Source organism: Chiloscyllium punctatum, chromosome 49 (assembly GCF_047496795.1).
Source record: "Chiloscyllium punctatum isolate Juve2018m chromosome 49, sChiPun1.3, whole genome shotgun sequence".
In the NCBI taxonomy this organism is placed as follows: domain Eukaryota; kingdom Metazoa; phylum Chordata; class Chondrichthyes; order Orectolobiformes; family Hemiscylliidae; genus Chiloscyllium; species Chiloscyllium punctatum.
This window is the reverse complement of record NC_092787.1, coordinates 8,125,958-8,138,769: the sequence shown is the minus strand read 5'-3', so window position 1 is coordinate 8,138,769 and position 12,812 is coordinate 8,125,958. Positions and strand designations below refer to the sequence as shown.

Below are 12,812 nucleotides of genomic sequence, written 5' to 3'. Positions count from 1 at the left end.
TCCCTCTCTCTGCCCCATCTATTCTCACCCCATTCTCTCCCTCTCTGCCCCATCTATTCTCACCCCATTCTCTCTCTCTCTGCCCCATCTATTCTCACCCCATTCTCTCTCTCTCTGCCCCATCTATTCTCACCCCATTCTCCCTCTCTCTCGGCCCCATCTAATCTCACCCCATTCTCTCTGCCCCATCTATTCTCACCCCATTCTCTCTCTCTCTCTCTGCCCCATTTATTCTCACCCCATTCTCTCTCTCTCTCTGCCCCATCTATTCTCACCCCATTCTCTCTCTCTCTCGGCCCCATCTATTCTCACCCCATTCTCTCTCTCTCTCTCTCTCTGCCCCATCTATTCTCACCCCATTCTCTCACTCTCTGCCCCATCTATTCTCACCCCATTCTCTTTCTCTCGCTCTGCCCCATCTATTCTCACCCCATTCTCTCTCTCTCTGCCCCATCTATTCTCACCCCATTCTCTCTCTCTCTCTGCCCCATCTATTCTCACCCCATTCTCTCTCTCTCTCTCTGCCCCATCTATTCTCGCCCCATCCTCTCTCTCTCTCTGCCCCATCTATTCTCACCCCATCCTCTCTCTCTCTCTCTGCCCCATCTATTCTCACCCCATCCTCTCTCTCTCTCTCTGCCCCATCTATTCTCTTTTCCTTCTCCCTCTCTCTCTCTGCCCCATCTATTCTCTCCCCCTTCTCCCTCTCTCTCTGCCCCATCTATTCTCACCCCATTCTCTCTCTCTCTCTCGGCCCCATCTATTCTCACCCCATTCTCTCTCTCTCTCTCTCTCTGCCCCATCTATTCTCACCCCATCCTCTCTCTCTCTCTCTGCCCCATCTATTCTCTCCCCTTCTCCCTCTCTCTGCCCCATCTATTCTCACCCCATTCTCTCTCTCTCTCGGCCCCATCTATTCTCACCCCATTCTCTCTCTCTCTCTCTCTGCCCCATCTATTCTCACCCCATTCTCTCTCTCTCTCTCTCTCTCTCTCTCTCTGCCCCATCTATTCTCTCCCCCTTCTCCCTCTCTCTCTCTGCCCCATCTATTCTCTCCCCCTTCTCCCTCTCCCTCTCTCTCTGCCCCATCTATTCTCACCCCATTCTCTCTCTCTCTCTCGGCCCCATCTATTCTCACCCCATTCTCTCTCTCTCTCTCTCTCTCTCTGCCCCATCTATTCTCTCCCCCTTCTCCCTCTCTCTCTCTGCCCCATCTATTCTCTCCCCCTTCTCCCTCTCCCTCTCTCTCTGCCCCATCTATTCTCACCCCATTCTCTCTCTCTCTCTCTCGGCCCCATCTATTCTCACCCCATTCTCTCTCTCTCTGCCCCATCTATTCTCACCCCATTCTCTCTCTCTCTCGGCCCCATCTATTCTCACCCCATTCTCTCTCTCTCTCTCTGCCCCATCTATTCTCACCCCATTCTCTCTCTCTCTCTCTGCCCCATCTATTCTCACCCCATTCTCTCTCTCTCTCTGCCCCATCTATTCTCACCCCATTCTCTCTCTCTCTCGGCCCCATCTATTCTCACCCCATTCTCTCTCTCTCTCGGCCCCATCTATTCTCACCCCATTCTCTCTCTCTCTCTCTCTCTGCCCCATCTATTCTCACCCCATTCTCTCTCTCTCTGCCCCATCTATTCTCACCCCATTCTCTCTCTCTCTCTCTCTCTCTGCCCCATCTATTCTCACCCCATTCCCTGTCTCTCTCTCTCTCTGCCCCATCTATTATCACCCCATTCCCTGTCTCTCTCTCTCTCTCTGCCCCATCTATTCTCACCCCATTCTCTCTCTCTGCCCTATCTATTCTCATTCTGGATTAGTGGTGCTGGAAGAGCACAGCAGTTCAGGCAGCATCCAACGAGCAGCTGCTGTCCCATCTATTCTCACCCCATTCTCTCTCTCCCTCTCTCTGCCCCATCTATTCTCACCCCATTCTCTCTCTCTCTGCCCCATCTATTCTCACCCCATTCCCTGTCTCTCTCTCTCTCTCTGCCCCATCTATTCTCACCCCATTCTCTCTCTCTCTGCCCCATCTATTCTCACCCCATTCTCTCTCTCTCTCTGCCCCATCTATTCTCACCCCATTCTCTCTCTCTACCCCATCTATTCTCACCCCATTCTCTCTCTCTCTCTGCCCCATCTATTCTCACCCCATTCTCTCTCTCTCTCTCTCTCTCTGCCCCATCTATTCTCACCCCATTCTCTCTCTCTCTCTCTCTCTCTGCCCCATCTATTCTCACCCCATTCTCTCTCTCTCTCTCTCTCTCTTTGCCCCATCTATTCTCACCCCATTCTCTCTCTCTCTCTCTCTCTTTGCCCCATCTATTCTCACCCCATTCTCTCTCTCTCTCTCTCTTTGCCCCATCTATTCTCACCCCATTCTCTCTCTCTTGCTCTGCCCCATCTATTCTCACCCCATTCTCTCTCTCTGCCCCATCTATTCTCACCCCATTCTCTCTCTCTCTCTGCCCCATCTATTCTCACCCCATTCTCTCTCTCTCTCTCTCTGCCCCATCTATTCTCACCCCATTCCCTCTCTCCCCCTCCCCCTCTCTCTCCCCCTCTCTGCCCCATGTGTTCTCTCCCTCTCTCCCTCTCCCATCTGTTCTCAGTGTCCCCTCTCTCTCTCCCGGAAGTCCTGACCCCCTCCCTCCCAGGGAGAGGGAACCACTTCCGGGAAGCGCGGGGACTGAACATGGCGTCGCTGAGAGTTTGCCAGGAGCCAGTTGGTGGTTTCAGTTTCGAGAATTGTCGAAGGTGAGTCCCGCTCTGGATCCCAGCTTCCTCACCGATGTGTTATTGTAATCCTGTCTGTCTCCCCGCCGCGGGAATCAGGGTTATTGGGAAATATTCGTTTCTGCTGGTATTTGGCGATTCGTGTCAAGGCGATCATGACTTAGCAGATTGACCTGATGTGGCTGAGTCATTTCTCCAGGTTTATGTATTTTTAACGTTTAAAAGTTAATGTCATGAAAAGAAAATTAATAATTCTATTGAATTCGTTTTTGTGAAATATATTAATGACGTATAAGCGTTCAAAATAAATCTAAATCATGAATTGTGCTTAATTTTGTTTTAATCTGTTATTGAATGGGCGTTTTTAATTTTATTGGTGATTTTAATTTATTTAATTGAAGTGTTCGCTAACAAACCGTTTTAAGTACTTGACTAATTTCTAGTATCTAAAAGAAATGAAGTTAACTTAAAGTTTTGTATTTTATGACATTACTTACTTGTGGAATTTTTAAGCTTTCTTAGCTATCTTTTTAGTTTTTACCAACAATTTCTATTGTTTAAATGTGAACGGAGTTTAAGAATTTAAGGTAGAAGTTCCTTCAATAATTTGTTTGTAATTTCAGTTTATTTTATGGCGACCTAAGGATTCTAGTAAAACTTAAATGTTATGCCATGATAAATTGACGTAATAGTCTGTAATTGGATGTAGTGATTTGACATTGCATAATTGCCGGCATCATTCAACTATTCGCATGACCTCTTTAAAGAATTTTAAAAATTCCCACTATGAAAATATGTCTTAACTGACAAAGCAACAAACTGCAGATGCTAGATGTCAGACTAAAATAACAAAAACTTCTTAAATCTCAAGAATCAGAATCAATAAGGAGAATGGACATGTTGATCTATCATCAGAATTTAATTTAGTTTTCATTATATGCCTAATTTTCTCTGGGTTGTGCAGATGTCAAGATTATTGGTTGAAGCTGAGATTTAAGAATAGATATCATTAATATGAAAACATTGTAGAAATAACGTATATGAAATTTATGACTCTGACATGCAGTGGGTAAACACCAATACTGAATGGTTGGACCAATTTCCAAAACAAATTGAATAGTTGCTTACAAAATTGTATAATTTACTGAGAACAAAGCCATGAGGGATTTTCTGTTTAAAATCTTTCCCATCTTTATTGAAAATTATTCCTTAAAGATTATTTATTTGCTTGCCTTTCTCTGTGGGGTGGTTGCATATCCATGCTCTTCAATTCATCCATGTGTTGGCCAATATTTAGCTGCGACTTTCAATAAATGGATGTAAGTTTGCTCACTGATCTGGGAGGTTCATTTTCAGGCGTTTCTTTCACCAAACTAAGTAACATCGTCAGTGAGCCTCCGGTGAAGCTTTTAATATACGTTGTCTTCAAGTGCTGACCACTACACAATTGTGCCTAATCCATTTGATGACCATTGCTCAGAATTGGATTCACTAAATCCACAGCAAGGACCCCAAATAATTTTGTCCCCTCACTTTATCCAGAGCACTAGGAACAGTTTGCATCTTCATTTGTTATCAGCAAGTTCAGAACAAAAGAAGAATTGAATTTGGAATCTTGTATTGTTAAGTAGATATTGGAGGCATTAAAAGAATCGCTCAACATAATTAAATTACTGTAGGTGGCTGTGAGTTACTGTTGGGCAAAACAATGTTGCATAATTGGTTGTTACGAGAAATATTTCTCCTCTCCCTTTCATTGCTGAGTTGTTTAAAGGCCTAAATATTTTCCTTTGTAGAATATAGAGCACTTTCTAAGTTACACGGGATTTCAGTTTGTGCAATTAGAAGTACATTTTTTCACAATTGTGTACAGTTACTATGTGGTAAGGCTTATGGTTATTCCTCATCAGGAGATGCAAATGATATGCTGTGATGGCTTTGTTGGGCATTAGATTGTTTGCTGTTGATGTCTCTGGCAATTGGATAGGGAACATGAACCTTTTCCATTCTGGTGACCTATTAAGACGGGCTTAAAAGTGCAAATTATGCAAACTTCACGGAGTGCAGTTTTACAACTACTTTGTGTCAGTGTGTATTCGTACAACATCTAATAGATACTTTATTCTCTTATGAAGTTATTTTGCATCACATCAGTTTGACTGCACTTACCTGTGTGTAAAAAGAACAATTTATTTTTAAGTATGATTTTAATCTGAAATTGAAAGCTGTTAGCTGAATAAATGAGTCTGGTATTATTGAACTTCTATGGACCTTCAGTAATGTGCTTTGTTTATTATAGGAATGCATTGATTGAAGCTGAACTTACAAAACAAGGTTTAAAAGTATTTGAAGCAAGAAAAACTGGCACCACTATTGCTGGAGTTGTATTCAAGGTATCATGTTTTCAAATGCTTGGATTAGTAAATATGAAAACAAACATCCTTTTTCAATGCAACACAGAAATCATGAATCTATGAAAACGGTGGCATTTTGGTGCAATTTATTAAACTAAACTTGTTTGAATGATATACTGAATCTTTATGTTGTGATATTAGATTAGGTTCCCTACAGTGTGGAAACAGGCCCTTCGGCCCAATAAGTCCACACCGACCCTCCGAAGAGCAACCCACCCAGACCCATTCCCCTACATTTACCCCTGACTAATGCACCGAACGCTATGGGCAATTTAGCATGGCTAATTCACCTAACCTGCACATCTTTGGACTGTGGGAGGAAACCAGAGCACCTGGAGGTAACCCACACAGACACAGGAGAATGTGCAAAATCCACACAGACGGTTGCCCAAGGTGGGAATTGAACCCAGGTCCTTGGTGCTGTGAGGCAGCAGTGCTAACCACTGAGCCATCGTGCCACTCCTGTGATGCAGCGGTGCTAACTACTGAGCTACCGCGCTACCCCGTGACTGTAAATAAACTTGTATTAAACTGCAATTTGCAGTATGCCATTAAAAAGAAACTTGGGTAATTTTATAACATAAAATTGTGAAGTTTAGCAGTCAGTCCCAGCTACTTGTGTTTAAAACTCAACAAGAAGTGACTATGCCATTGTCAAAAATAATTTGATCTTTCAGATAAATCTAATTTTTTTCTGCTATATTGTCTAATTTGGGAGATTTCAAATTTTTAATACAGAGGTCATATTCAAAACAACAACTATTATGAAACTAATTGTAAGTGTTTGGTTCAGGAGAAAGCACAGTCATACCCTAAATATTAACCAAGTGATTTTGCCGTACAACGATGTACATTTGTTTGAAATGTCAGTACTTTAGGTACTGACAGGTTGATAGTGAAGAGAAGTGAAGAGGGCCACTGACTCCAAAATGTCCACACTCAGCTTTCACCATTGCTGCTGCCAGACCCCCCTGTGTTTCTTCAGACATTTTGTTTTTGTTTCAGGTTACCAGCATTCTTAGTTCTTTGTGTTACCAACAGGTTAATGTTTGTCGTTCCATAACAAAATAACTTCAGTTAAATGTGTAGGCATTTTTATACCAACGTTTACAACATAATTTTTAAGTCTAGTCATTTTCATCACCATTTTAAAATTTTTACTTGTAATTTTCTATAATTCATTGGGCACAATTTGTGATGCACATGCACACCTGTCAGCCTTAAGCTTTTGTCATGGAATTAAGGATTTGATTGTTTTCTTCTGACAGTTTTATGTATTTTCTTTCACATTTTCAACATGCTGTTTATGTATCAGGAAATGATTTTTTGCTCTTTTATGATCATATTTTTATGATGGAATATATGCTTGCAGGTCAAAAATCATTTTGTTGCCAATCAAGTTCAGTCAGACTGCACTAGTGAAAGACCAATATTGTAGGTAGATTTGCTCTTTGCACCCATGTTTTATATTAAGAGGAACATCTCCAGGCTGCCGAGTATTAACACTGACAATCTAACATAAAAGTTTTCCAAAACATTTTTTTCGACTGTGACCTCTCTAAAGAGTTCAAAAACTTGGTTCAATGAAAAATCAATCTGATAGAATTGTACCTCTGAGACACTCAAACTGTCAGAAAGCTAAGATTTCTGTAATTGTATATCTTGGCAGTTGCACTGACTAAAATTACCCCGCAAATTTAGCTAGCCTTTCAGAAGTTTTGCAGAGAAACACATCAATTAATGTTTTTTTATTAACCTACATAGTCAGGTAAGATTGGGATAAACTTGATTAACCTTACTGATATTGTACCATTACTCATTTATAATAATGTAAATTTATATGGGCATCAGAAGCCACATTTCTGGGTTTTCTGATAATGATGCTTTAATGTAACAATGCATTTGCTATTTGTGGGATGGCATTGACCCCATACAAACATGTCCTGATGTTTACAGAATGGGGACTTGTAGTAGAATGTGAGAAAGTGAAAATTTAAGTTCTATTAGAGTCATAGAGATGTACAGCATGGAAACGGACCCTTCGGTCCAACCCGTCCATGCCGACCAGATATCCCAACCCAATCTAGTCCCACTTGCTAGCACCCAGCCCATATCCCTCCAAACCCTTCCTATTCATATACCCATCCAAATGCCCGTTGCAATTGTACCAGCCTCCACCATTTCCTCTGGCAGCTCATTCCATACATGTACCACCCTCTGTGTGAAAAAGTTGTCCCTTTTATATCTTTCCCCTCTCACCCTAAACCTATGCCCTCTAGTTCTGGACTGCCCCACCCTCAGGGAAAAGACTTTGCCTATTTATCCTATCCATGCCCCTCATAATTTTGTAAACCTCTATAAGGTCACCCCTCATCCTCCGACGCTCCAGGGAAAACAGCCCCAGCCTGTTCAGCCTCTCCCTATAGCTCAAATCCTCTAACTTTGGCAACATCCTTGTAAATTTTTTCTGAAACTTTTCAAGTTTCACAACATCTTTTCAATAGGAAGGAGACCAGAATTGCACACAATATTCTAACAGTGGCCTTACCAATGTCCTAGATAGATTTAGGGTGAGAGGGAAAGATATAAAAGGGACTAAGTTTGGAAATGAAATTGAAGATTGCTTTGTATATTTACTTCACTTCTTCGGATAATATGTTTAAAATTAAATGAGAAGCTGACTTTGAAGGAATAGGACAAACCAATCATAATCATTTTTCAACAATCTGGTCAGACATGCTATGACACACCTCTGGCAGACATGTAACTTGAACCTTAAACCTTCTGGTCCAGAGATGGTGACACTACCATAGCGCCCAAGGTCTCTTCTAACTGACTGCAGTAAGCTTGTTGAACTAGGGATACTGGAGTGAAATCGGGAAACATCTTATGCATAATGTGTAATAGAAACTGTCCCCCAGAAGATGGTAGATATTTAACAAATTGATGTTTTCAAGACAAATGAGAATCTTTTGCTAGCTAAGGGTATCAAGGGATATGGAACAAAAGTGGGTAAATGAAACTGAGATTAGCCACATTCTAACTGAATGGCAGAATAGGGTAAAGGGGCTTACATCTGTTGCTAAAATGACCTCAGTTTAGTAAAAATGTTCCTTTTCAATTTTTTGAATTGAGAGAATCATAAAAAGTTTTTATTTACATTTTAAACAGTTTATCCACCATGTAGTTGTAATTATGTTAAGGTTCCAGTTTTAATTTGTTTTTCACTGCCTTACACCTTAATAGCCTGTAAGTTTTTCATGATGTGTGAAACACTACTGTGTTGAGTAAAATGAGTGGAAATACCATTATTAGTAATACCTTTTTTGTATTTCCACCTAGCTATCTGCAGTTTAAATTATCACATTCACCTGCCTTTTTTAAAATTTAACCTTTTTTTTTAAATTAACCTGTTCAGAGGATGTTAATCCACACCTCTGGAGCAGTTGCTTCCCAGTCCAGGGACAGGGATACCAGCACTGCAAAAAGATGACTACCCATTTTTATAAAATACTAGGTTTGTAATGTTTCCAACTCTGACGTTTTTCTTAAGAATGCGTTTCCATAGTAAGGCAAGTCTTTCCTTCTAAAATAATAATGCATTTCTGATAAACGTTACTGCAGCAGAGGGCATGCTCTTCATCTCCTAGTACGTACTTCATTGATGTGATTTTTCTGATTTGTGGCTATAATAAACTGCATAGTGCTATAATCAGTTTCCCAAAAATTTCGGTGTTAATTAGTCATAGGCTATTGTCCACCCAGTTCTCCTATGTGTATTGTTATGCCAGTCAATGAAACAAGAAACGTCAGATCAATGACACCTGCCAATTCTACTGGTGGTATCTGTTTTACTAATCGAGATCTTTGTTGTAAGAAATGTGAAATTCAGATGGATAGATTTCAAGTCAAAGTGTGCAAAAGTTACTTACAAATTGCTAAAGTCACTTAAAAACTTGAGAAAACTATATAGAAACTTCACAAATTCATTTCAAGGATCATAATGAAAAGACTTATTTTAAGTTGCACTGTAGCATCTTCAAATCAAACATTTGCAAATTATTTTGGTGTCTGTTAAACTGAGGGTTGGTGATTAGCTACCATTTTTGATGGAAGCCAAAGGTGGAGCAGTCTCTTCATATCAATCCTGCAGTGGAACCTTAACATAATTACAACTACATGGTGGATAAATTGTTTAAAATGTAAATACAAATGTTTTATGACTCAATTCCAAAAATTGAAAGGAACATTTTCGTTTCAAGAAGTTAAAACTGAAAGCTGGTTACTTTTCACATTTGGATACAAATAGGTCACATTTAAACAATGCTGAATATGTTTTACGCTTTTCAAGCTTCATGTTTAAAAAACATCAGAAATTTGATGAGTGAAAAGTAGCTTAATTACACTCAGCACAAATGAAGAGCTTTCATGAATGCTCTTAAGAATATCCTGATCTTCCCTTCAAACAATTTTTTTTTATCCTTCAGGATGGAATCGTGCTGGGTGCTGATACGAGAGCAACTGAAGGCATGATTGTCGCTGATAAAAACTGCTCCAAGATTCACTACATTGCTCCTAATATTTAGTAAGTAATAATTCTGATATAACTTTATGAAAGCGAAAATTGGTTTGTGTGAAGATTTCACTATTGTATGTACGACACGCTACTCATTTAAAGCCTAATGACTACGGCTAGAACTTAAAATGATGATTACATTGAATTCTTTGGGAAAAATTGAAAGACTGTTTCCAAGTTGTGGTTATCTTTGCAAATTTTAAAATCTGTTTTAAGCAAATGCACAGCAGAAAGTTATAAAGAGAGGATAAATGTCGTAATGCTTTGTTTATGTAACATCTCTGGTTATGACGAAGCGTCATGATCCTGAAACAACATGACTTTTTTTTTGCCATATGATGTGATCTGATGTATTTTCCTTCAAGCTGCTTTTCATGATTAGTTTCCATTATAGATCTTAATATAAGCAATAACCAGACATAGAATGTTTTTTTCCCATCGAGTCTGCTGCCCCATTCACTATGATCAACATTGACTTTTCCCTTAACTGCACTTTCCTGTGGGCACCCCATATCCCTTGATTCCTTGAGAGATCAAAATCTATTGAGCTCTGTCTTGAATGTATTCAATAATGCAACATTTACAACCTCTGGGATAGGTAGTTCCACAGATTCACAACCCTCTGAGTAAATAACGTTTTCCAATTTCAGCCTTAAATGACCAATTCTTTATCCTGGGTTTGTGGCCTGTGTTCCAGATGGGGGAAATAACAGGTTATTGTAGAATATTTTGATAAAATTAAGGTACAGTAAGAACAGTTGACTTAAAGGAACTAAATTACATCTGCAAATATAAGTGTGTCTAATTATCCAACAATCTGTAACCCTAGATAAAAACAAATTACTGCAGAAGCTGGAATCTGAAACCAAAGAAGAGAAAATGCTTGAAAATCTCAGCAAGTCTGGCAGCATCTGTAAGGAGAGAAAAGAGCTGACGTTTTGAGTCTAACTGACCCTTTTGTCAAAGCTTGTCAATTCTCTTCCTGGAATGCCTACCCTGAAGAAGTACTGCTCTTCTCCCAGGTTTGACAAAGGGTCCTTACAGATGCTGCCAGACTTGCTGAGAATTTCCAGCATTTTGTCTTTTTTGGAATCTGTAACTCTACTTCAGTCTTGATGCATTACATTCAACCTCGTGGGAGGTAAAGTGATAGTATTCTCATCTGAGTCAGTAGGCCATGAGTTCAAGTTCTAGTCTAGAGATCTGAGGACATAATCCAGCCTGCTACTTCAGTGGAATTGCACTGTTGGGTGTTAATGTTCAAAACTGAGACAGATTTTTAATCAGTGAGGGAGTCTAGGGTTATTAGGAAAAGGCAGGAAAGCAGAATTGAGGATTATCAGGTCGGCTTTGATCTCATTGAATGATGGAGCAGGCTTGATGGGCTGAATGGCCTGCTCTGCCCCCACATCTTTTGACCTTATGATATGTTAAAGGCTTTGACTAAAATACTGCACAGCACGATTTGAGGAAGGCGAAAAGTTACCTTTGGTGTGTCAGTCGAGAATTATCCTGCAAATAATGCCACTGAAATAGGTTATCCACCCTTTATTTTCTTGTAGTTGTGGGATCTTTCTTTGTGCATACTGGAGCTATTTCTTGTATTACAAGGACAATTACCTTTCCAAACTACAGCATAAGCTGTGAAATGCTTCAGAGTGTCCTCAGGTTGTGATATTTGAGGTAAACATGTGAGTTCCTTCCTTAATTTTCTTGTCTGTTTTCCTGCCTGGTCTCTCTTTTTCTAATTTTGTTTATTTAGTGATGCAGTATGGTGAGTTTTTTGGAGCCCCTCATCACTGACACTATCCACTCTTTAAGAAGGCAAACTTATTAATTTACTGACCACCAGCAATGCCACAAGCAATTGCTAGTAGCACTTAAAATCACGGAATTTTGTATCATTTGAGAATTGTAACTGGCTGAGATTTCTGTAACCCTGTTTAGTTGCTGTGGTGCTGGGACTGCTGCAGACACAGAGATGACCACTCAACTGATCTCATCCAATCTGGAACTACATGCTTTATCCACTGGACGCCTTGCACGTGTGGCCACTGCAAATCGCATGCTGAAGCAAATGCTTTTCAGGTGAATAAAAATTGGTGAAATTTCAATTAATATTTAACTTGCCCAATTTTATCCTAACTTAGAATTCAGATTTCTAACTGGCTGACGGTTTCAGTAATTCCATTGGGATTTTTGCAGCATTCACCTTCTGCTGTGGTTGCTAATTGGCAGTCTCAACTTCAGCAAATGTGATATGTATGTGAGCTGCTGCCTCTGGAGGCTTCTTCACCTCGTTAGCGGTGGTTTTCATGATACTTACAAATGCAATGGCTATCCTGGAAGCAATAAGTATGTTGTTGCTGGAGGAACACTTAGCCCTGTTGTCCTCTGGCCAATAGACTGATAGTCTCTGACTGGCCATGTAGGCCAGGATGTGGTTTTGTGATCATTAGTCTGTACATGTTGTAATCCATGAAATATTACTGTGGAATCCACAGTGCATTGGAAGCAGGATGGTTTAGACAGTGGAGTCCTGAGGCAATATTGCAGACTTGTGTCTTGTTACTGATCTGTAATACAAAGATGCCATTAGACAAAAATTGGTTATTGGAGTTAAGTCAAAAGTGTAAATTTTTACAGGCATGGCTATAACTTTGCTCTTCTGAATCTGCTCCACATAAGCACCTATAACCACTTAACTGTCAGGTTAAATCTATGAAGTGAGGGTGGGTGAATCAGGTGGGTGATGGTGGATCAGTACCTCATTTTACACACCCTCCTACTTCATTGGAAAAGAAAATTATTGGAATTAATATCACAGTTAATAGTCCAGCCAATATCCATTTGTTTCTGGCATCCCAAGATTGGCCTAGCTACTTTCTTTGCACTTGACAGTACTTGGGGGAGGGAATGTAACAAAGTTTGGGAGAAGATTTGTAGCTCGTGTGCTCGTTGTTGTGGTTCTGTTCGCCAAGCTGGGAATTTGTGTTGCAGACGTTTCATCCCCTGTCTAGGTGACATCCTCAGTGCTTGGGAGCCTCCTGTGAAGCACTTCTGTGAAGAAACAGCACAGAAGC

General features: G+C 40.4%; 1 protein-coding gene across 1 annotated transcript in view; it reads left to right on the top strand.

The window, feature by feature from the left end:
* The first annotated feature begins 2,608 nt into the window (after positions 1–2,608).
* Positions 2,609–12,812, top strand: part of psmb7 (proteasome 20S subunit beta 7) — a 62,249-nt gene continuing 52,045 nt past the window's right edge. The window contains exons 1-4 of the mRNA XM_072565761.1: positions 2,609–2,760; positions 5,039–5,132; positions 9,641–9,738; positions 11,677–11,817. Of these exons, the coding sequence (XP_072421862.1) occupies positions 2,699–2,760; positions 5,039–5,132; positions 9,641–9,738; positions 11,677–11,817 (395 nt within the window). The 5' untranslated portion in view covers positions 2,609–2,698. The remainder of the gene's footprint in view (positions 2,761–5,038; positions 5,133–9,640; positions 9,739–11,676; positions 11,818–12,812) is intronic.